Source organism: Strix uralensis, chromosome 3 (assembly GCF_047716275.1).
Source record: "Strix uralensis isolate ZFMK-TIS-50842 chromosome 3, bStrUra1, whole genome shotgun sequence".
Lineage (NCBI taxonomy): Eukaryota > Metazoa > Chordata > Aves > Strigiformes > Strigidae > Strix > Strix uralensis.
Genome location: NC_133974.1, coordinates 53,507,000 through 53,530,157, shown reverse-complemented (window position 1 = coordinate 53,530,157; position 23,158 = coordinate 53,507,000). Strand labels below are relative to the sequence as shown.

The window sequence follows — 23,158 nt, the reverse complement described above, 5'->3', positions numbered from 1 at the left end:
GTATAGAGTGGCTTTTTATGCACAGTTTTCTAACAGCTGTAGTGTCCTATTAAATGGGGTAATTAACTGTCTAGCTATGATGTCACACACTGAATTAATTTCTCCAGTAATAATAGTTAGAATGTGACCTTTCTAGTTCAGAAGAATTTGATACTGTTGACCAGAGGTAATGAAGGCTTATAGAAATTATAAATAGAGCTTGGAGGCCTAAGGGGAAGCTGGTGAGCAAGCTTGTTTAATTCTCTAGGTTTGTTAGCTCAGATAAATTTATCAAAAATCAATGGCGAAGAAATAAAATTGCAGAGCAGATGTCTGCTTTTGTCTGCATGTTGTGGAGTACCTCACGGTGTAGAGCAGGACTTCTGTCCATCTCTCTTTATGATGACTTTGATGGTAGAGCATGTCTGGCCAACAGGTCAGTTATTAACTTCAGTTATTATCTCATTAACTTCAGTTATTATCTCATGCTCCAGAGAAAGACAAAGATCCCTCTGAAATGTCACTTCATAGGGATTTATAGGTTCAAGTACAAAGACAGTCTTGAATTTGCTATTACTCAAGGTCTTGAAATTTGAAATCCATTTATTTCTCCAAATGATAACTTAAGCTAGAGTGAAGTATGACAGGTCTTAGAAGTGGCAGCACCATGGCATTTTGTTTTTAAAATTAGTTATAGTTTAACTCAGTGGTCGGAAGAAGTCACAGCAACCTCCTCCATAGCCAAGACCTGGTCTAGGAAGATGCATGTAGCAAACTAAGAGAAATGAACACAGCAGGTTAAAAGGGGAAGTTATCAGCAGAACTAATGTTATTTGTACCTTCAGTAAAAGCTCCAGCTCTTCATTTGTTTTTCCAAGATGAGGAAAATGTTTTAATCATTGTATCTAACAAAGAGAAACACCCTGAAAGATATTTTAGCAACAAAAAAATTCTATATCAAATAGATTTTTCCTTATTCATATTTCCTCCCTCTTATGAATTGAAGAAAACAGATTTTCCTTAAATATCTTAAAGCTCTCCTACAAAGTTAGTTTCAACTTTTAATGTGACATTTCAACACTGAAATGTAATTCTTTCTCCCTACCTTCTTTGACTAATACCTTTCATATATCTAGTATGCTTTGACAGTAAATCCTCGCAGGTCACTCATAAAAGTTGCCCTCAAATACCAGAGTGTGGTCTATCCCTTAGAAAGGATGGAGAAAAAAAATGGGAAATCAGCACGGTGCCAAGCAGTGCTATGTAAATATGCAAATGAATTTAAAACATGGCTGTTTAGCTGGAAGCCAAAAAAGTTCTTTCAGCACTGGATTAAAAAGACTGGAAATCTTGGGTCCAGCAACAGTTTTATATTCACTGCAGGCATCTGAAACAAGCAAATCATGACTACCAGAAATGTCTGCTCATGTGGGGATATTCATTATTCCTGGTGGTTCTGACCGGTTCTCTTAAAAGACGTGAAGTTGGTGACTTGTGTCACTGCTGTGGATTACACTGGGTACATCTGGGACACTATAATTTGGGATTACACTGGATACACTGCTGTGGATTACACTGGGTGCATCTGGTGACAGTCCAAAACCACCAGCTCTAGGTGGCCCTCTTTGAGCAGGGGGGTTGGACCAGATGACCTCCAGAGGTCCCTTCCAACCTCAACAATCCTATGATTCTGTGATTCTGTGATTCTGAGTGACTATGGTCATTATTCTATTTTACAGATAGAGAAACTGAGTGAAAAAGTAATGTTCATGGTCACACAAGAGATGAGCAGAAAAAGGTGCTTTCTTGAGTCCAAATACCCTTATGAACATAGGGACAGAGGAGCTCATGCACAGAAACAAGGTGACGAGTTTCTCCTCTGTTCAGTAAGAAGGAATATTTTTCCTTATGTTAATTTCAAACATAATGAAACTACTGCTGTGAAGATGTTAGTACATTAGATGTGAAAGGTATGTCATGAAGTGGGTGAGTGACTAAAACCAGGCGCAGGGAAAGGCAAAATGGAAAAGAGGAGTAGGAGGACAAATGGAAAGCAGGACAGGGAGGACACGAGCATGAGTAGAGAACAAGGCAACAGCAGAAGGGCTGTGGGAGCCAATGGGGGCAGGTGAAGATCCACAACCCATCAGCATAATGTTCAGATGTTCCATTAATAGAAACAGCCCAAGAGAAGTACAGAGGCCTCCCCCAAGTAGGGCCAATGAACAACCATCTCATCTGGTTGGCATTTACTGTAAGACTGTTTAAATGACATTCAAGCCTTGTTGCCAATAAGAGAGACATATAATATAGACAAGACTAAAAGGTAACCTATAAATAAAAACTAGAATGAATGTGTGCTATAAATATAAACTGAGGAGCCATGGATTTAATCAATGCCTCACTATATATAAATGGACCTATTGGAACATGCTGTCTGCAGCAAACCCCTCATTACTACAAGTGTTCACTACACTTCTGAGGAAGTTGTAACTGCACAGATCTCTATCCATATGACTATTCTTTCTACTTTAGCAAATTCAAATCCTTCCAAATTCTGGGGTCACAAGAGCTGGAAGAAATTGATACACAAATGGTTTGAAACTATATCGTTACGATTGTAAAAAAGTGGCATGGATATGAAAGACAGTTAGGACAATGCCTCATCAAATACTTGTATATAAAGAGCTCAAGGACACCTTCTAGAAATATTTTCCCTCTCCCGCCTCAAAGATCAGAACAAAGCAAAGCAGAAAGAATTCAGTTAAACAACTTTTACCCCAAGTCATACACTTCACATAGGATCCATCAGATCATCAGATCTTTTGTCCACATGGCCTACCATGGTTAGAGCAAATGTAGTTGTAGAGATGGATCCTTCTGGTAGATTGGAGGAGTAACAAAATTCAAAGCGTCTAAATACAACCATCTGTTATTTCAACCATTTCAGCTGTTGAGAGAGAGAGAGAGAGAACCCTTTAAAGCTTCTCCCATAGGTATTACTGGAAAATTACACATTGCTGGAGATCTTGTGAACAGTGTAGAGTTCGTATGTGGAACAGATGAGGGTAAAAGCTGTGAAGAAGAGGAGCAATGCCAAATAATATTGAAAGCAGCAAATAATATTAGAAGCACTGTTTTCATGCAGTTATCACCGACGGCCCTACCCTTTTGGAAAACAGGAATCAGGAGTCTGATCATACAGAGGTATGTGGCAGCATCTGACGTTGGGTTCAGCGATTTGTTATCTCCTAGTTATGAAGTGTGGCAAGACAGTCTTTCATTGTTAGCTAGGCCAGGTAGGAAAGGCAGATTACCTGCTGATGCACACTGCTCAGATATTTACATGTACCTGTAAAATATGTACTGTGTCCTGGGGACAGACAAAACCAGCATAGTTCTAACCTTTATCAGTTAAATTAATCCCAAGACTTACTTAACAGCATTTCTCAGCTGTAGTCAATATTTGGTACAAAAGTGTTTCCAGCAAGAGCTGGTGAGTTAGTGCCAGTGAGTTCCTCACCCACCAAACTGGAAAAGTCCAGGTGTGAAGTACACCAGAGCATGACACACTGCCTGGAATAGCACAACATTGACTGGATAAGATATGAGATGGGGATAAAAGTTTTTGGCAGCTCATCCCCTTCCAGAAACAGGGCTCCTTCTCCATAACTTAAAGGCATGTCCATGTAGACCATTCAAACCTGAGCATTAATTAATAAACACCCTATCAGTCTGGTAAACTCAGTCTCTGCTGGGCCCGGTGCAGCTGCCTATGCATTCAGAAAAGGAGGAAATGCATGCAGGCTTGCCTATCTGCCGACCCTACACAGAAAGTGCAGTTCATAGGTTTTCTAGTGAACATGCAAGTCCATCCAGTTCTCTGGAATGAAGGCAGCAACCAGCATGGCTGAGTCAGCTTCAGGGTCCTGCAGAGCATATATAGCTATATCCTTTCCCCCCACTTAACCCTTGTTACATTCCCATGTACACACACACTTTTGAGACTCCCCTGCAGTCACAAGATACTCCTAAATGCTACACATGCTTGAGCTAAAATTTAACCTCCAGCAGTTAACCACCTTTTCTGTGGTCAGTAAAATGCGTGATGGCTGTGTAAGAGGGCAAAAAGCCCAGGGTTCCTGAGTGTGCTGCACACCAAGCTGCAGTTGCACAAAGTGCACACTATTCATCTACTGGATTTCATGTTTTGGCAACAAATGGAGAGAGGTTTCTCCTGCAGGTCACCAAAGGCAGGAAGGTCAGGACAGTGGGGTGCACTGTTATCACAGCTCTTTTTGTTTGCATAAAGTTTCCCAGCAGACTGAAGAAGAACTAAATCTTTGTGTCTATGCTTATGAATAACACATCTTGGACCTGAGGAATTTGAAACGTCTGTTACTTTGCTCCCAGGGAGCAAGAAATGGTCAAATGTCCATCAGTCTACAACTGGCAGTCTGGATTTTAAAAGTCAGTGTTTAAACACATTGGAAGTCAATTATGTCCTGAGCTGAAAAGCAGATGTAGAAGTCATGTTGGTGCCCTCAGTACTTTCTTGCTGAATGAAACACCAGAAGTAGAACCTTATATCTATCCAAAGTATATTGTTTTGTAGTTAATGATAAGCATGATAAGCCATACAATTTGTGCCTGCCCAGAGCGCTTTTAAGCTAGGATGTCTATGGATTCACTTTGTTTATTTACATCCCAATTTGGCAAAACAGTATTTTTAGTTCAGCAAAACATGTGCCTTTTGGAGGGAACCAGAAGTTGTCCTTAGAATGGGATTGTGCTCCTTTCTGTGCTAGAGCTTTACTTCAGTCACCAGCTCTGGAGATTGTCAAAGTCACTCACAACATCAGAGCTCTTCTTCCCAGCTGTATCTGCAGTGCTTAACCCCAACTTGAGCCAGGAATGAACATGGCAGCACTAATATAATGGCAGGGATCAGTTTTGCTCTCCGTATCTCACAGGCATGTATTACAACTATAGTCACTGCAGTGAACACCAAGTATTTTGGACAAAAATACAAAGTCTTAATAATAATTTCTTACATATTTATTTCCTAAATATGGTCTATGCTGTCCAAAGTCATCAAGCTGAAGCAGGACTGAGCTACTAGTAGCAATAAAATCAATTTCCAGATAATAACATCCAGTGGTATTTTAAAACTCTTCCCAAGAATTATAGCTTTACTAAAGGTGCTAGCATATATGTATGCTTTCTGCCTCCCAAAGAAAAAAAACATATCTCAGAGATGGCCTGAAAAGATTCTCTCTGAAGATTTTTGAATGCACAAGTATTCAGTGGGGAATATGTCACCAGTGCAGAGTGATATAATACAGCTCCCTTGGAGAGCTACCTGTAAATAGCAGAGGAGACACTATCCAGACAAAGGGAAACATCCCATTACCATGCTCTGAACTGGACAGAATCAGCCCAACTCAAATGTAGAAAGAGAATCACTTGGGCCTGCCAGACACCAAGGTTTCCTTTAGATGAATCCACTTTCTCTACTTGAAGATACTGACTGGTGGAACAGACTGTCAGGAGCCTTTTCACTTTTCCAAAGGTACAGGGTGTCCAGCAGTTTGGCCTGAGCATAGAACTTGTAACCTGGACCCTTCTACACAGCACAGTACATCTGACATATGCAATAGGTTTCATCTCCATAGACTTTGTATGCAGTACAGGTACCTACACGTGAGTTAGCCCTCCAAGTCCCCCTTCGCAGTCAGTAGAGAGGAATGGGCACAGCTGACCTACTTTAGAAGCATTTTAGTATAGAAGAAATTAAACCATACAAAGGGTGTCTAGCTGGCTTGTTCCCATGTGGATGTCTCCACGTTGATGACTCCCAGCCTGCTATGGTTTGGGCTTCCTACACATGCAGTCCCGCCGCCCAGCTGCGGAGGCTGCTGGCCAGGATGCCCCCACACTAGCACAGACACAGCTGTGTTAGCACAGCACTGAACTCAGAGCACGGAGGTCCTCTGGGGTTTAGCCTGGGACTCTCTTCATGGCTGACATAGACATGCCAGGTGAGACCTACTGAATGCTGAAAACTTGGCATGCTTTCTGTGAGAGCTTGGCTGGTGGTTATTTCTGAAAGTGAAAACCCTATCATAGGTGACAAAGACCAGGAAATTCTTTGGAGAAGAGTCCTGCCTATTCTGAGGAAACCAGAGAAACTGAAATAGCATGAAACATACAGTAGAGGACTGCTTTCTCAGACTTGTTTCTCTAATGTTCTTATTTCTAATAAATAATTACATAAATGAAAGTACTGGGAGATATTCAAGCAGGAAAACATCTTTATTTTTAGGAAGGGCAGTAGGCTGTTTATCTCAAGTTGGCCTAAGCAAACAATCTTCAAAAAGGCCTCAAAACTGTGGCTGCCAATTCCAAATACTGCTCATAAAAAAAAAAATAAACAAAAGCAAGCATGTTTGTGTTGGGTTTGGAAATGTCCTCAAGGAGCAGAGGGCTGTTGTTTCCATGGCAATGCCATGCACTTCCAGCAGACTGGTCTCTCTTTTAGACACATGGATCTTAAAATGGGTGGAGGATGTTTATATTATTCATTCATCCCTGTATAGCAAAAGATGAAAAGTTTCAGGGATTTAGTATTATGATGAGTCCTAAAGCTCTGTTTGGCTAAACCGTTTCTTCCAGAAAAAGATTACACCTTGATGTGAAGCTGTCAAGAAGGGACATTACTCCACTCAATTTGTCTGATTGTCTTCATCAATGCATTAAAAACTTGGGCTTTATTTATTAATGTGTCTACTTTTACAGATATCTATGGCTGATATGATGTCTGTTATATCAGTGGAGCAACATTTTTCTATTTTCTTTTCCCTGGGCTATGAGGCAAACTTGATAATGTACAAGTAGAGCTTGTTTTCTTATCTCCTTCTTTTCTTTCACTCCATAACAGACAGTGGGGACTTTTGAGGGTCCCATAGTTCTGAAACTGTTGATCAATCTATGTTAAGTGATAAATATTATTCAAATAATTCACAATATGTTCACAGATCTCCATAGATATTTTGATTGAGAGATAGCCTGTCACACCAGACTTCACAGTTCTCAGACTAAGACTTACTTAAGTGTATGTCTTCTGACAATATTTTTACCATCTTTACAGAACAGGTCAGACTGCAGAAAAAGGGAAACTTGAATGCACAAAAATATTTTCAAAATGAAACAGTATGTCCAATGAACTTGCTACACCATGAGGATAAAGCAGGTGAACGAGCTGTGGTATGTCAGCTTAGCCAGAGGTAACTATCTATGTATGTTCTTGACCATCAACAGATGGTAATGAGAATTTAATTCTCTTCCACTGAAGGCTAAAAGAGCAAGATCTAGTCTTTTGTCATATGAAGAATTAAGGGGGGGGGGGGAGGGGAGGCTGCCAGAAACTAAAAAAATGTGCACTTTTGCCTCTTGACATCAAAAAATCACCCTTCTACACAAAATACAGGTGTTTATGACACAGGATAGAACTTCTTTGGATTTTTGCAGGTAGATTTGGGATATTCAGTTAATTAAGTTAATTTTAATTTCATCACAAGCTTATGAGTTCATAGGATTCATTTGTGCCCAGGCTGCACTCACTTTACTATCCTGAACAGATCTTTGACATGAGAATCTACTAAGTAATATCATAACGTTTGATCTTTGCCCTCATGCCTGAACATCCATGCAGCCTAGTGAGGATCCTTCTCAGACCTAGAAGGAAGCACACCTTTTGACTCTAACAGCAAAGACCATAACACTGCTGGCCAGCTACAACCAAGTCTCAGCTGATACTATACTTAGTAGTGACTTGGCAGCTGATGTGCCATGCCTGCTACTTTGAGTGCTATTCTTCAGCTTCAGTTCCCCAAGTACACCAGCTCTCTCCTCTTTTACAATGGTCCTGGAGGCAAGCACCACCATTTTCTTCTGAATTTGTTTTGGATCAAATGTAATGAGATTCCTAGCCCAAGACTGGTAGGCATGAGTATAATGGATATTAGAAAGGTTGAAATGTCTTCATGTAGACCATTTAACCCTGAATCACATCCCTTCATGTACCCCAGCACTCAAGAGAAAATTCTGGATTTAACAAACACTGGTGTGGATCCAAGGGAGCCTTTTATTGTGGAAGAAAGAGACCCTTTGTGCTTTTATATATTCACAGGAAAGTCACAAGTTCCAGTACTAACTAAAGAAACATGCCATGTTTTCTTACCATTAGATGAGAGAGTCAATGGCTACATCTGAATTACCGAATAAAGTAGTATGGGGACCTCCTAGTCAAGTAGCATAACATGGCCCATGTCCACGTGCTGAAGCTCTCTCTGTGTTTTCCCAGAAAAGAATAGTCCCATACAGACTGTCTTGTGGGAGCACGTCCTAACACATGCCATTCTGCCTGGACATTGTCAGGAAAATCACAATCTGTCAAAGAGCAAAATCAAGAAAGAAAATGAACCATCAGTCAGTATGGATGATCATAAACCAGTGCCTGAAACCATGCCTTGCCCTTCTTCATCTGGCTGATGCAGATGTAGCCACAGAGAACATTCTGTGCATGTCCCCAGCACAACTCTCTTCTTTTGGGAAAAGCAAGCCAGAAGGGGCAAAGTCACTGCAAGCATACTTGCCCCGGCACGTCTGCACCACCACTGACAGCAGGGAAGAAATGAGGACCTGATTCTGCCCCAGTTATGCAGGCACAGATCAGGAGCACCTGCAATGAAATTGGTGGAACTGCTTGAATATAACATGGGAGTAAACTCATACCCTGTGTATGTAGATTGTCTCCCATCTTCAGTCCCTTCTTGCACCCATATCAGCAGAAGGATCTGAAGAAACAGAATACGGCTACAGGCTCCACAGTGCTTTCAGTACTGCAGCTGTTTCTTGTTTTTAAGAAATGTAATAATTAAATCCAGATGTGGGGGGGAGGGGGGAATAAATGCACCATGGGTGTAAAAGATTTTTCAAGAGCTCAGCAAAATCCACATTAGATTGAACTTTTCATCTTGAACTGGAGCAAACATTGTCCCTTGGGAAAAAAAAAATCTAATAATTGTGAAGACATAATTGCTAATGCAGACCTAGCATTTCGGCCTACTAATTGTCTTCACCATTCAGAAACAGACAGTGGACGGAAATGTTCCTCACTCAATTGCCTACATAACAATTTTTCAGGGAGGGTATTTCCATTTTGTTCCAAACCTGTTTGTGCTTTGTGTGCAATTATTTTGTGCTCCCAGAACATTCGACCATTTGAATCCCTCAATTAGCTCAACACTCTGACACTTCTTTTTATAAATATGATGTTGGCTCATGCACTAGAACAACTAACCAATCACTCCGTTATCACTAGTAGGGCAAGGAGCAACAAAAATATATCAGAATAATTGAGAATGCCTGAGAAAACTTCTGAACCCAAAGGAAACAGTCTGGATCCCATTTCCCCCTCATTCCCACTTCCCTCATAGCACTGATTGTCAATACCTCATTTCTGGTTTAAATTGATGCAATCCATAGTTTAAAATACTGTATTAAAATAATGAGCATCAGTACTTTCCAAGTTTTTGTGATGAATTGAGTAATGTGGGGGGCAAAAATGTTGCCAAAAAATACCCATGTGACTTAGGACCCTGCATCTCATTTTAAAGAGGGGCTCTGACAGTGAGAACAGCAGAGGCACCCAAAACTGAGGCAGATGTCTTGAGGAACAGAGAACTGTGTCTGCTCAGAATAGGGGGTAAGCTGGTTCCCAGTGGACTTCAGCAAAGACCATACAACCCTGCCTGTGCAGCTGGAACCAGTGATGTTGCACTGAACTGCTGCCAGCTTGTTACTGCTGGGTGAGTGGACTAGATGAAAGCTCATTCATGGATGTAATGCTGCCATACCCTTAGTTGAAGTATAAAGGAGATGACCCTTATGGCTGACTGAAGGTTTTGCATAGACACCCTTACACACAGTCATACATTTCTGTTGTCCATATTCACCATCATAAGTAAAAAATTGTTCTGCTTAGACCTGCAAAACCAGGAAAGCTTTTGGGCAGACACTAATGGACCAGCTGGGACCACCCACCAGTTGAGGGGCAGCAGAGAATTTAACATGCCTTAGATCTGTATGGATGGAAAGAAATATTGCCAAGAGAGATACTGGGATAAGAATCTGTTTTCAATTGAGAAACTAACTGTCTCCCTCCCACGGTGTGTGGCATAATCATTCAGCTGAAATCCTTAGTCTGGTGGGAGCCAGTCCTACAGCTATGTGTTAAGACTAAACAACTGAAAGAAACAAGCAGTACAAATAGATAGTACTTCTGCTCTCCCAAAGTGGCTATGGTATGAAGGCTTTTCCTCCTAGGAGCTATTATCTGAGTGTTTCCAAAGCAAACCAGATAAAATACTGTGTGTAAGAATGGTAAAGGCAAATGAGTTTTCCATTTATGTTCATCTCAGCTTCTCAGAGCTCTCTGGGATAAGCTTGGGTTAATGATTCATTTGTAAACCTCATTTTTAAAGCTGCTTGTTAGTCATCTCATAAGATACATTATTTTCTAAACAAGCAGCTCATCTGGCTGGATAGAAGTATCTACCCACCCTTGAGAGTGGAAGCTAACATGCAGATGAATCTTAGGATTGCTGGCTCTTGCTACCCAGTGCTCCACAGGTATAACTACAGCACCATGCAGACATACAAGTTCAGGTCCCAGAAGCAGTACGGCCACAGTACTGTGCCAGGGTTAATTAGCCACAGACACCAGCAGGGCTATTTAGCAATGCTACTCACAGGCTAGTTTTTGCAGCTAGTGGAAGCATCACTGCATGGTGCTGCATTTGATATTGTAGACCTGTTGTTCATGTCATAGCTTACAGTTGGCGTGAGAAGCAATGGTTAGCTCAGTACAGAAAAGAAATCAACCTTTATTTCAGAGCAACCCAGGAAAATGAGGAAGGAGATACAAAGGAAATCTAATCCTAATTCGATCAGTACAATATATGAGCCTCATAGCTCATACAAATACAAGAAGGATCATACCCTTCTGATTCCTTTGAACTTCCCACTTTTCCCACTTTTTGCAAGGGTAAATGACCTCAAGACCCACAGAATACACAAAGTGCTGTATAGGCAGCCCCAAAAAGTATTCCAGGAGACCCTGGCATACCTCAGGCTCTGACAGCCACCTCAGGGATAGTGTTTGTAAACGCTAGCAGAAACAGGGTGTGGTAAATAATTTCTGGAGATCTAAATGACATGCTAGGGCCTTCACATCAGCTCTGCAACAACACTGCAGAGTTAGGCATGGGTGAGAGATTTAGGATCCAAAAATTCATGAGTCTGCATGGATCTAACATAATACACGTGACACAGGGAAACTGCACAGGGTGACCAGGTGCTGCCTGATGCTCCTGAGGCCAGCCTGTGTGTGTCTCACCAGCTTTGCATAATGAGGTAGAAGTTTCTCAGTGGAGAACAAGAATTTACACATAACATAACAAACAAAAGTTACCCTCTTTCATTTTCCTTTTATTTTCCAGTCTTAGAGGGTCATCTTAATAGCTTTGTTTGTGTTTCTGATTCCTTATATTATTGCTCTAATTAATATTTAAAAGAAGGTGATTTAGATATTTACAATCTTCTGTTTAATTCTGGTAAGCTTTGGTAAGTTATCAAAAGTGCTAAATTATATAGTAACTCAAAGAGTTGTGGCTCAAAGTCCAAGAGGACAGCAGTGATGAGTGGCATTCCTCAGGGGTCGGTGTTGGGACTGGTGCTGTGTAACATCTTTGTGGGAGACATGGACAGTGGGACTGAGTGCACCCTCAGCAAGTTTGCTGATGACACCAAGCTGTTCAGTGCAGTCGACATGCTGGAGGGAAGGGAGATGCCATCCAGAGGGACCTGAACAGGTTGGAGAGGTGGGCCTGTGCAAACCTCATGAAGTTCAAGAAGGCCAAGTGCAAGGCCCTGCACATGGGTTGAGGCAATCCCAAGCACAAATACAGGCTGGGCAATGAGTGGATTGAGAGCAGGCCTGTGGAGAGAGACTTGGGAGTAGTAGTGGATGGAAAACTGAATATGAGCCAGCAATGTGCGCTCACAGCCCAGAAAGCCAACTGTATCCTGGGCTGCATCAAGAGAAGTGTGGCCAGCAGGTCGAGGGAGGTGATTCTCCCCCTCTACTCTGCTCTCATGAGATCCCACCTGGAGTCCTGTGTCCAGCTCTGGGGCCCCCAACATAAGAATGACATGGACCTGCTCTAGTGGGTCCAGAGGAGGCCATGAAGATGATGAGGGGGCTGGAGCACCTCCCTTATGAGGACAGGCTGAGAGAGATGGGGTTGTTCAGCCTAGAGAAGAGAAGGCCTTATAGCGGTCTTCCAATACTTAAAAGGGGCCTACAGGAAAGCTGGGGAGGTACTCTTTATCGGGGAGTGTAAGAATAGGATGATGGGTAACTGTTTTAAACTGAAAGAGGGTAGATTTAGATTAGATATAAGGAAGAAATTCTTTAATGTGAGGGTGGTGAGACTCTGGAACAGGTTGCCCAGACAAGTGGTGGCTGCCCCCTCCCTGGCAGTGTTCAAGGCCAGATTGGACGGGGCTTTGAGCAACCTGATCTAGTGGAAGGTGTCCTTGTCCATGGCAGGGGAGTTGGAACTAGGTGATCTTTAAGGTCCCTTCCAACCCAAACCATTCTCTGATTCTACGACATACACCAGGCATAGCCACACATTAAGAAACAACAATAAAATTTTACCTTTCATGCAATCCCCCCCATTTATTTTTTATGTCACATGAAGAATGATTGAAGAACTGTTGTATCTCCCAGGAACTGATTACTTCCTGGAATGACAATAGGTGATCTCTGGCACATCTCACCAGCCTCACAGACAGACAGACAGACAGACAGTCCTGCTTTGGTAGCCTCCCACAGCAGCCAGCCAGCTTTCATTCAGAAGCGGGTTGATCCTTGTAGATATGTTTCTGTCTCTAGGCTCTTCATCCAAAGCTCATCAAAGCTTTGATGTAACGTAAACTTTCTAAAGCTTTTCTTATTTAAGTAAAAGTTAATCTTTTCCTATAAATACACCTTCTTTACTGAATAAGGATAATAATTTCTAGTTAACTCATCCTCTAGTATAAAATGCAGTAAGAATCTGCCAGCTCCTCATGCGCAGGCAAGCACCCACTTCTGGCCAGTGGCAGAACACAGGCAGAAATGCTGATAGCTTCAATACTGTAAGGCAAAAAAGCAAACACAGGGGCAGAGAGTGAAAGAACAGACTCGAGTTCAGCAGCGTGTGTGTGGTCTGCTACAATGGGGTTGTGCAGTGTGCTCTGGGGAGACCTGATGGTTGTAATTCTTGCTTTTCCCTGCCTCTCAGCCAAACCTAACTCTCCAAATATGTATGCATAGGAAATACTTTATTTTTATTTTTTCATTGCAGGGATGCCAAGAAGGATTTTACCGTACCAGCTCAGGAAAATGCTCTCCTTGCAACTGTAATGGTAATGCAAACAGATGCCTTGATGGATCTGGAATCTGTGTGGTAAGGAATTCCTATCTTCTCTGCTGGTCCCTCACTAAATAACAGTACCTTTTTTTTTATGATAACATGAACCCTTTCACCCTTGCATGAGGCTTCATATGAAGGAAATATCACCCAGGCAAACCCAAAAACCATGGTCTGATTCTTCTATTAACACCAATGCTCAGTTTCAATACACAGCAAAATCAGTGACTATACCACAGGAGCTTTTTGCTGAAGAGCAACTGTAAGCATAATCAATAAGATTATTCTGGCCAAATTTTATTCTCACTTACTTAAATTACCTCTGCAGATTCAAAACACTTCCTGCATGTAGTATTTGTGAGAGTCAGTATACTGGGGAAATTTTTTAGTCCATCAGAAATATAGAAAGAATTTTGTATACCTCTGGAGAAAAAAATGTATAAATTCAAACACATTTCATTCTCCCCTTTATGAATACAGTGCTGTATATCATATAAACAATTTACAATGGTGAGTGACCCTGTGAGTGTATATACATGTGTTATCCATAGTAATTCTGCTGCATGGCAGCCTCCTGCTGTGAAGGAACAACATGGGGAGGTTGAAATATTACACCAAGGGAAAAGCGTGTTGAACTCCAAGGTAGTATTACAATTTTCCATATGTTTGATCTCACTCAGTATCAGCTCATACAGAAAGCTGTGAGTTAGTATTAGTAGTTGATCACTTGTAGCTCCAGAGCAAAAATCCATCCAGTAAAACTGACTCAAATTACTAGTGGGAAATCAGAGCAGTAATACACTAAAAAAAGGATGGATGTTAATACTGTAATGTATCTAAACCACATAGCAAGAACTAAGCACTAGTGTACCCTTTACAGGCTTGTAAAGCAGGAGTAGAGCCCAGAGCTCCTTCCTCTGCCATGTGTTACTTTTGACAAGTCATAAACCTTTGCCCTCAGTTTGTCTCTTCATAAAATGGCCTGATAATACTCACATACTTTGCATCATTGCAGCCTCTATCAAGTTTTCAGTTATACAAATACATAAAGCCATGCTCCATGGCATATCTCCTACTGTTTTTATTTCTGAGGGAGGAATACAGTGCAGCTGTTCAGGCCAGGAACAATTATTAATGCTTGGCCACAGTAGTGTGCTTAGGATTGGCTGGTTTCTGCAGAACACATATTCGCTTGGTGTTTTAATATTAAATTTTTAAAAGCTGTTTTACACTGCAAGGCATTCTCAGCTATTCTCTTTCACGTGTACAAGGCTTTTGATCATGGGATGATTGTCCCCTTAGTGTCCAGTGACAATGATGGCAAGAGGAAACTTCCAATTGAAGACACGGGAACAAGAGAGAGATCTTGAGAAATGTCTGCTTCTGGTGACTCTGGTGACCAGAGTTTCTGTAGTAGAATATATGAGATAGGGAAGTCATTATATCCTCAGTTTACAAACACAACAGAAGACTTATTTCCTGTCTTCTACAAAAATAAGGGTTCAGGAAAAAAACAAAACAAAACTGAAGTTACTGTATCAGCAGGAAATAACCTGAAAGTATATGTACATTCCTGACTGGCATCTCTCTGGGATACTAAACTCTTGGAGCTGGCCAGGTAGTAAAGAACAAAACTAAGAGCTAAACCCCATTTTACTACTTGAGTTCAAATAAGCCATTTGATGGCTTATCTGAATGATTTAAGAAGCCATTAAGATCAGGACATTTACTTCTGAATAAAGAGGAACAGCAAAAAGGCTTAAGTGAAATAAGAGTGAAAGGGAGAGTACATGGTGCAAGAGCAGAATGAAAATGGGTTTTGAAGGTTTGATAGCATAAAACAGAATCAGAGATGCCCATGGGGACTGCATTAACAAGACTTTCCTGAGGATTTGGAAATTTCCAGGGAAGATGGGAAGACTGATGAAATTGGTAAACTGCAAAATATGACTGAAAGCCTGGGAGAAGAAAAGCTTAGAGAAGGAAAGATGTAACTTGAATTACAGTAGGAAGAAGCATGCTAGATGAATGAATGCAAGTAATTTGGGAAAAGGAGAGCTGATGGTTGGTAATGTGACTCGTATTAAAATCAGTGGACAAAGCAGACTTCCCTAAGGACCATTCTGGAGAAGCACAGGAACAAATCTGGTCAAAGCTTGCTGGGAGTTTCTGCAAACAGGTAGGACCACATGGTATGGAGAGATCACTATTTTCTCTGTCCTCAAATTTTTAGGCAAATTACTCCAACAATTTTTGCAGTGGTAACCACCACACCTGATAGTAAGACGTAAGACTTTCTGGAGTCAGTTAGTTTTTAATAGGCTGCTAAAAGAAAAAAGACATTCTGTATTTATCCCATATTGTTATTGTTGTCATCCTCCATTTCTATCAGTATAAACCTGCTATCTCCCTGCTTCTGAGATGTAACAGTGTTCTAAATTTTTATCATTTATGGACTCTCCACTGGCACCACCTTACCCTAACCATGAGTCACAGATGTTTCTATGTCTGCCTGTTTATTCACACAATAGAATGATTTAAACATGGAAAAAAAAATATTTTGTAAATTAACTCTGCTGACGATGTAAGACAACATGAAAGTAATGATAACATTGTGTTCAGTTGGTAGATAATTATTTTGTGTAGTTTAAGTAATAACTAATCTATAAGAACTGAATAAATGAACCGGGCAGTCTGGAAATGAAAAAGTACTCTACTTCAAAAGGGATGAAATATAAGGGTCGGACTCCATACAGTGCTCTAAGACCACCATATTATGCAAATCCCCCAAATCAATTCGGCTAATGTAGTTCCCACAACATACAAATTAATGATATTTTTATTGGCCTGTGCCCTGAATTTGAAATCAAATAAAATTAAACCCCTATTAATGACGCCTTAGGGTAAAGTACTCACATCTTTAATTTCTGCTGACATAAATATCTATCTTAGGGTTCTGTTTCAAAACTTCTCGCAGCTTATTCACAGAGTGTAAATCAAATCCACGAGTCTTCAGAAGCTTATTGAATGACACAATCCATGAATCAGCAATCTCATTAGTTAACCAGACAGAAGAAATTATTGCAGACAGAGCCTTTCTTGTATAGATGTCCATATAAAACTGGTGCAGAAATCAGTCATGTGGTCCTGTGATTAAAACTGAAGAGCCACTCAGTCCTTTTTGTTAGTAGAGAAAAATACCCAAGTGTTAGAAGAGCAGCCAGCACAGTGTAAGCTCCATTTATGGTATAATACAGTAGAGATGTCAAATAATGCTTCATTTCAAAGACATTATCTGGTGATGCATGTAAGGCTAGTAGAGGAAGAAACACCAATTCCTTGTATTCATTTTAGACTTTCGACTTTTAATATAGTTTTCTCAATCCTGGCTAAGATGAGAAAACAAAGTCACTTGTAGGGCCCTCTAGCTTTTTATTTTGGAAACATGCGTATATGTATGTTAACTGGGTGAAACTGTAACAGCTGCAAGTGGCAGTCTGCAGACAGTGTGATATGCATTTCTCCTGCATAAAGCCCATCCCCCAGACCCTACCCCTTCAGCAACCTACAGCTGAGCTATTTCTTTACAGCACCACCACTGATGGTCCAACATTTGAAAATTCAAACATGGGAGTGGGCTTCAAATGACTTGAGTAGAATGCCAGAGTGGCCATGATGGTCGACTCTGAAATGAGTGGCATATAGAGATGAAACAGCTTGTCTAAAGCAATGAGGTCTCATAACATATGCAAGTAGTATAACGGGCAGGGCTTTACCATATTAAAAACTGTGATTACATAAACTAGGGAAGGAAGTTGCCTGAGGTGACTGTAATGTACTGTGGCAATGACTCCAGATGAACACAGTAAAATGGGTTGAAAGGGTGAAAGGATTTAAAAATTACAAAGCTGGACATCCAGAAGAAACTTCTGTTGGACGGAATTATCAGTGTCCTTTCTGAGATTTCTGCTGTTAATGGAGTTTAAATCTTCATAAATGCATGAAAACACATAGAGCAGAAGAATTAAGTCTGGAGAAAACACTACAGCAGAAGGTGGAGGGTAAATTTGTTGGTGTCTACCTAAAAATCTCTAAGTGCTTTGTTATCATCTCAGTTCCATATATTTGATCAGTGTGTATATAAGGTTTCCAAAGATTGCTCATAAATAAGTAAATAAATAAATATGATCTTTTTGGAAGAAGAAAGACCAAAGGATCATAACAGTGGAGAGGATAAATTCGCTGGTATCCTTTCCAGCCTTTATGGAATTTTTTACAGTAGAGCATATTGTCATGTAAGTGATTTGTGTTTAAGCTTTTGGGTATACAGCTGAGTGGAAAGGTTGGAATGGATTTGGCAGTTCTGCCTGAGAGGATAATATGTCCCACACGATTGCCAAGGCAGGTCTGAAGAATCGCCAGTGGATCTACAACCATCCATCAAGCATGAGCAAAAAGCAGCAGGGAGCTAGCAAAACTCCCCAGCTTATTAGGTACTTCTGACTTCACGAAGAGCTTTGCAGCTTATGGCTCACTCTTTCTTTCTCTAAAGGCGGACTACATATATCTATAGTGACCTTGGTAATACATATTTGGAAAGCTAACCAGAACTAAAACAGCCTGGTGCTGAAATGCAGCCCTTCTCTTCCCCAGAGTGTTTTAGTACGCAGTAGTCAAAAGCATTAGTGTTAATAAACTCATTTTCTCAGATATAGATATTTCCCTCCCTCCCTCTTAGCTATGTTTAAACTTAGTATTTGTTTTCCTACTTGTTTATTGTCGAAAACTTGCCACAGCGAACCCCAACATGCGACCACCTTGCTTCCATTCCCCGCACAGCCTGTATAAGAGGCATGTAGGAAGTCAGGCCAAGACTGCAAGGAAGGGCTGCCATTGCTGTCACGCCTGATCAGCCACAGTTAGCTCAGACAAGTGACGGATAGAGAAAATAGAGGGCCGGGTGGTTTTGGAAAGACATCAGCTCACACTTCACTCATTAATACAGGAGAAGTTCTACACAGAGTGGGTATGTTAACCCAAACTGGATCAGGAAATTAGTTTTTTGCTATTCTTATTATTTTAGGCTGACAGTTGTCTTTACTTCACTAAAAGTTGTGCAATATTTAGTGTTTCCTTTCAGTGCTTCATCTTCTTCTTCTACAAGAAATTCTGAAAACTAATACTGCATCTCATTCACAGTGGCTGGAGAGAGAAGGCTTGAAATCATAAACCTCAAAGATGAAAAAAATAAATCATGCATCATACCATTATGCTGAAGTATTCTTTTTACTGTTATTACTTTGGGACAGCAATGAGTTCTGGTGTGCTGGCATGGGCAATACTATGCGGTTCTGTAACCTCAGATATGAGGGTATCTCCCAAATTTGGGGAAGTCGAAATCTACATCCAGATGTTATACCTCAGGCCAATCCACTGGCCTAGCAATAAATACAGACAGACTGCACAGCAATGTTCCTGCTATATTGTAACAATGACTGTTTTCAGCTGCAAAGTACTATTTAGAATTCCTAACCAGGGCTTGAGGACACTTCCAGATTTCAGAGATCCTATTTAAGAACCTAGGATTTTGGGCTTTTTTTTTGTTGTACTAACTTTACAAGAGGTAGGGCTGAGTATTAACTTTTGGTTGCCCCTGGAGACTCCCCATTCCATCCAGCATTAGGTGTCTAACACAGGTGCTCAGCACTACTCTTTCTTTTACTTTATAGGGTACACAGAAAACCAGGCTGCTATCTGTTTCCTATGGAGGAGGTTCAGCCTTCCTAAATTGTACTGTGTAGCCATCCAATGAAATAATTTCCCTATAACTGCCTAAATGGCACATTTAATGAAGATGGTGCCATTGAAGACCTTTAGACAGAGCTCTTCTCTCTTAAGTTCAGGTTCCTAAATTAGGTGGGTCAGATTCCCACCTCTCAGATTTTCAGTTATATTCATTTACAGAAAAGCATGTTTGTCTTGTGCTGGGAAAGTTGTCCTAGTACCATTGCCTGAAGAGAATCAACAAATTTTTCATTATTATTTGTGCACAAGTGTATGTACTGAGCAGAACTGCATCACATGAAGTGCTCTGTGGTCATAGAACAGTGGTTCCAGCTTTACATTCCAAGCAAACCAGTTCAGAAGCTCAGTGCTGATAATCATTCTCTCCCACAGCACCTTTTAATGTGCTTTTCATGTGTGTAAGGTATAGATAGTTACAGTAAGGGCCAGGTAGAAATGCCCACCCTGATTGATGGTACTCAGTGAGAACAGAGTAGCAGGACCAGCTGAGGCATTTTCTAACATAGGAAAATACACTCCAGCCACTCTGTCACCTGACAAGCTGCTGCTGGTGTACTGAGGGATGAATTATTATATGCTATAGTCTCGTATAGGAGCTTTTAGAAGCCAGGCTGCTATTATATTGGATTACATCTCCTGAAGCTGAAGTGTCCATGAGGAAGGGACACCTCTGCCTTGACTTCTGCTTTATCAAAATAAAGGTTGTATTAACATGGGCATATGGAAAAAATTGAGCTTAGAATTTTAACTTCCTGCAATTTGAAACAGTTTACAAAAAAAGCAGAGTATTATAAAGCCTAGTTGCGATATTTCTAACTGCATGGTTGTATCTGTTTCTGTGACCTTTACTATATCTCACTCTGCTCTGTACAAAGATAGGCAGCAATTTTCTTCTAAACTTCAGTGTTTGAGGTCCTAAGATACATATCACTGCATATCTTCTAGAGATTTTTACTTCAGTCTTTCTTGTTTTTCAAAGGAAACCAAAACAAAAACTATATACTGAGTTTCTTTATTTAAAAAAAGTAGACACCAATATCAGCAAACATATTTCTATAATTTTGTGAGTACATTTGAATGAACCACTGAGACAGGGAAGGCTATGAGCAATCCCATACATAGCCCGGTTGCTAACATCAACCATAAATGATGTCTTTTATTCTAAAGCACGTATGAATACCAGGACCAAGAGAAGCCCATGCAAAGCACTTCTTTAAAATACAATAAATGGAATTCCATTCTTTTCTTCATCATTATTTCTCTGTCAGAAGTGATCCATTTAGAAGCAAATGCTTTTCTCAAACTACCAAGCCAGTGCCACCCAGTGCTGAGAATCACCCATGAGGTGCAGTGAGGGTGTCCTCCCTGCCTTCAGAGATGGCTCCCAGGCTTATTGCAGTCAGCAGCTTTGTTGGCGATGCAAGCTAATGGAACAAAAAATATAAGGACACTTTTTTATCACTGTAAAAATATGATTCTAAATGTCCACAGGAGTTTTCACTTGTTAAATAAGATAAAGCCACTTTTACATAATCACTAACCAGAGAAAAACTACAAAAGTGCCTCAAGCACTCAGCTAAGAGGGTCTTTGGGGTAAAAGGGCCTTTTAGCACTTTCCTTCAGTTTAGAAGATGAAAAACACTGCAGACTTAAGGACCAACATTTGCTGCCCTGCTCTGTTCATCAGAGTAGTATCTGAGCTTTGGAAACCAGTAACAGATTTCTTCTGATAATATCCACGTGTTGTTTGGAGAGCTGAGGACAGGAGAGGTGAAATGAATTGCTCAGAGCACAAAGAGCATGATGAAGGCTACAAGTGAATGCAGTCCAAAACAGAATGCAGCCGACCTAAGGCCTCCACCAGTGCTTCAGATACAGGATTGCTCTTTCTCTTCGAGCGCTCAGTGCCCACGCTCTCATCTCTCTCTTGTGATATATTAACATCACTTTTTCCTTGCATAGTGACAAATGCAAACTATTTTTAAAACTATTAGGCTTCCCGTGTTTTCTGGCTCATGCCATGTGCCTCACAGCTAGTGCACTCTCATCAGAGAGGAGTGTGAGTGAGATCTGGACATCTTCCTAGTGGCTGTGTGCCACTCTGCCCTCATTTGCTCTCAGTTTCTCTGCTCTCACCAAGTTTCTTTCCTCCTCCTTCTCTTCCTCCTAGTCAAGCTTTCTGTATTCTCTCATTTTAGAGCTTTTTAGTTAAAATAATCTTCTGGTTTTCTGTATACTAAATACTTTCATCTTTACAGCAAATATTACTATGAAAAACCACCTCTAGCTCTGCAGCTAGTGGTGTCTAATCTATTTAAAGATTCATGGAAAAAGAGATTGACTTTTTTCCTTTCTTTATCATATTCTACTTGCTGTAGAGTTACCTGGCCAAATCACAGCCCTGTAGAAATGAGTAATTGCTGTGTGATGGGTTCTGTATGAGTATAAAACGTGCAGCAAGACAAAGTCTTCTAGAATCAAAAAGGGTCTGAGCTAAACTAGTGAGTCCTAACTGGGGAGCTTTAATGGGATTCAAATAGGGAAGATTGGCTAAAAAACATCAGATGTGTTTTCACAAGGGTGAGTGTCCTTTACTAAAATGACACCGTTCAATGTAGATTGAGGATATCTGGACACAGACTTAGGGGAAAAAAAAACCACAAACAAACAAAAAAACCCACACCAAAAAAACAAAACAAAAAAAAAAACCCAACCAAAAACCACCAATGTTACCAGGAAAAAATTCTGCCACTAAATCAAAGTTACAATACTAGTATACAAAACTCATTTAGCGATGCCTGTGCAAATGAAACTTGGCTGTTTTCATTAAATGTCTTCCCTAGTCACATTCCTCTCTCCTCATACTCTTTTCTTCAAAGAACACACCATGTTTGGAGTAGAAAGTGAGTTTCAGATCTGTAGGGACTGGCTCAGATGAAAAACTGGTAAGCTGAGCCCAGCCACCTAAGCCTGGCACTGCGGAAGAAGCTCCAACTGCAGAGAGGCTGAGGTGCCCCATGACCTGCTCTGGGGAGCTCCCTCCTGCTGTGAGCACTCCTGAAATCCGACACCCAGCTTTCCTGTTATCCCAGGGACCACCATCTGTTGACAGCACAGTGACTTCTGTGGTAGGATTAAACAAGTGCTGGAGAATAAACTGGAGCACCACAGTCATTTCCTAGCACCTGCGCCAGCTCTGAACATAGCATAAGAGATCCCCTGCCAGGCCCAACTGAAGGTCTCTGCAGCCCATATTGGGTCTCCAGTGGTGGCAATAGGAGATGCTGTTTGGGGACGGCACCTAGCCTGGCCCATTTCTGAAGTCTCTGTTTCGTACTCTACCAGCATCCACAACTGCTGTATTAGGGTATGTTAGCGATATGTACATACCTCCTGAGTCTTTTTAACATCTATTTATAAATCTGTTGCCCATGAATTTCTCTAGGAAACCCCTTTTTGTCCCTGCAAAAACTGTCACCTCCTGGCAGCAAGTTGCACAAGTGTCCTACCTTCTGTGTAGAGAAGTACCTTTACAAGTCAGTGCCCCTCAGCTTTTGTATTGAAGGATTTGTGTGAACCATTGTGCAGCATTCAGCTTATTTACCAACTTTGCAATTTTACATAACCCAAACACACCCTGCCAGCCCTTCTCTTCCAGCTGAGCTGCCCTACCATTTTTGGTCTCTGTAACACACGGGTGAATAATGAACCAAACTGGTGTCAGCACCAAGGCCTAGGTGATCCCAATAGTAACTCTTCCCAATTCTGAAAAGTGACTGTTACATCCTACCCTTCCTTCCTAGTCTTTATCTGCTTTCAGTTTGTAAAAG

The 23,158-nt window shown here is 41.0% G+C and overlaps 1 protein-coding gene across 2 annotated transcripts in view; it reads left to right on the top strand.

Annotated features, from left to right (window-relative positions):
• The window catches only part of LAMA4 (laminin subunit alpha 4), a 106,054-nt gene that overhangs the window by 10,918 nt on the left and 71,978 nt on the right, over positions 1–23,158 (top strand). For both annotated transcript variants that reach the window (XM_074862325.1, XM_074862324.1), the window contains exon 2: positions 13,458–13,559. In XM_074862325.1, coding sequence (XP_074718426.1) covers positions 13,458–13,559 — 102 coding nt within the window. The remainder of the gene's footprint in view (positions 1–13,457; positions 13,560–23,158) is intronic.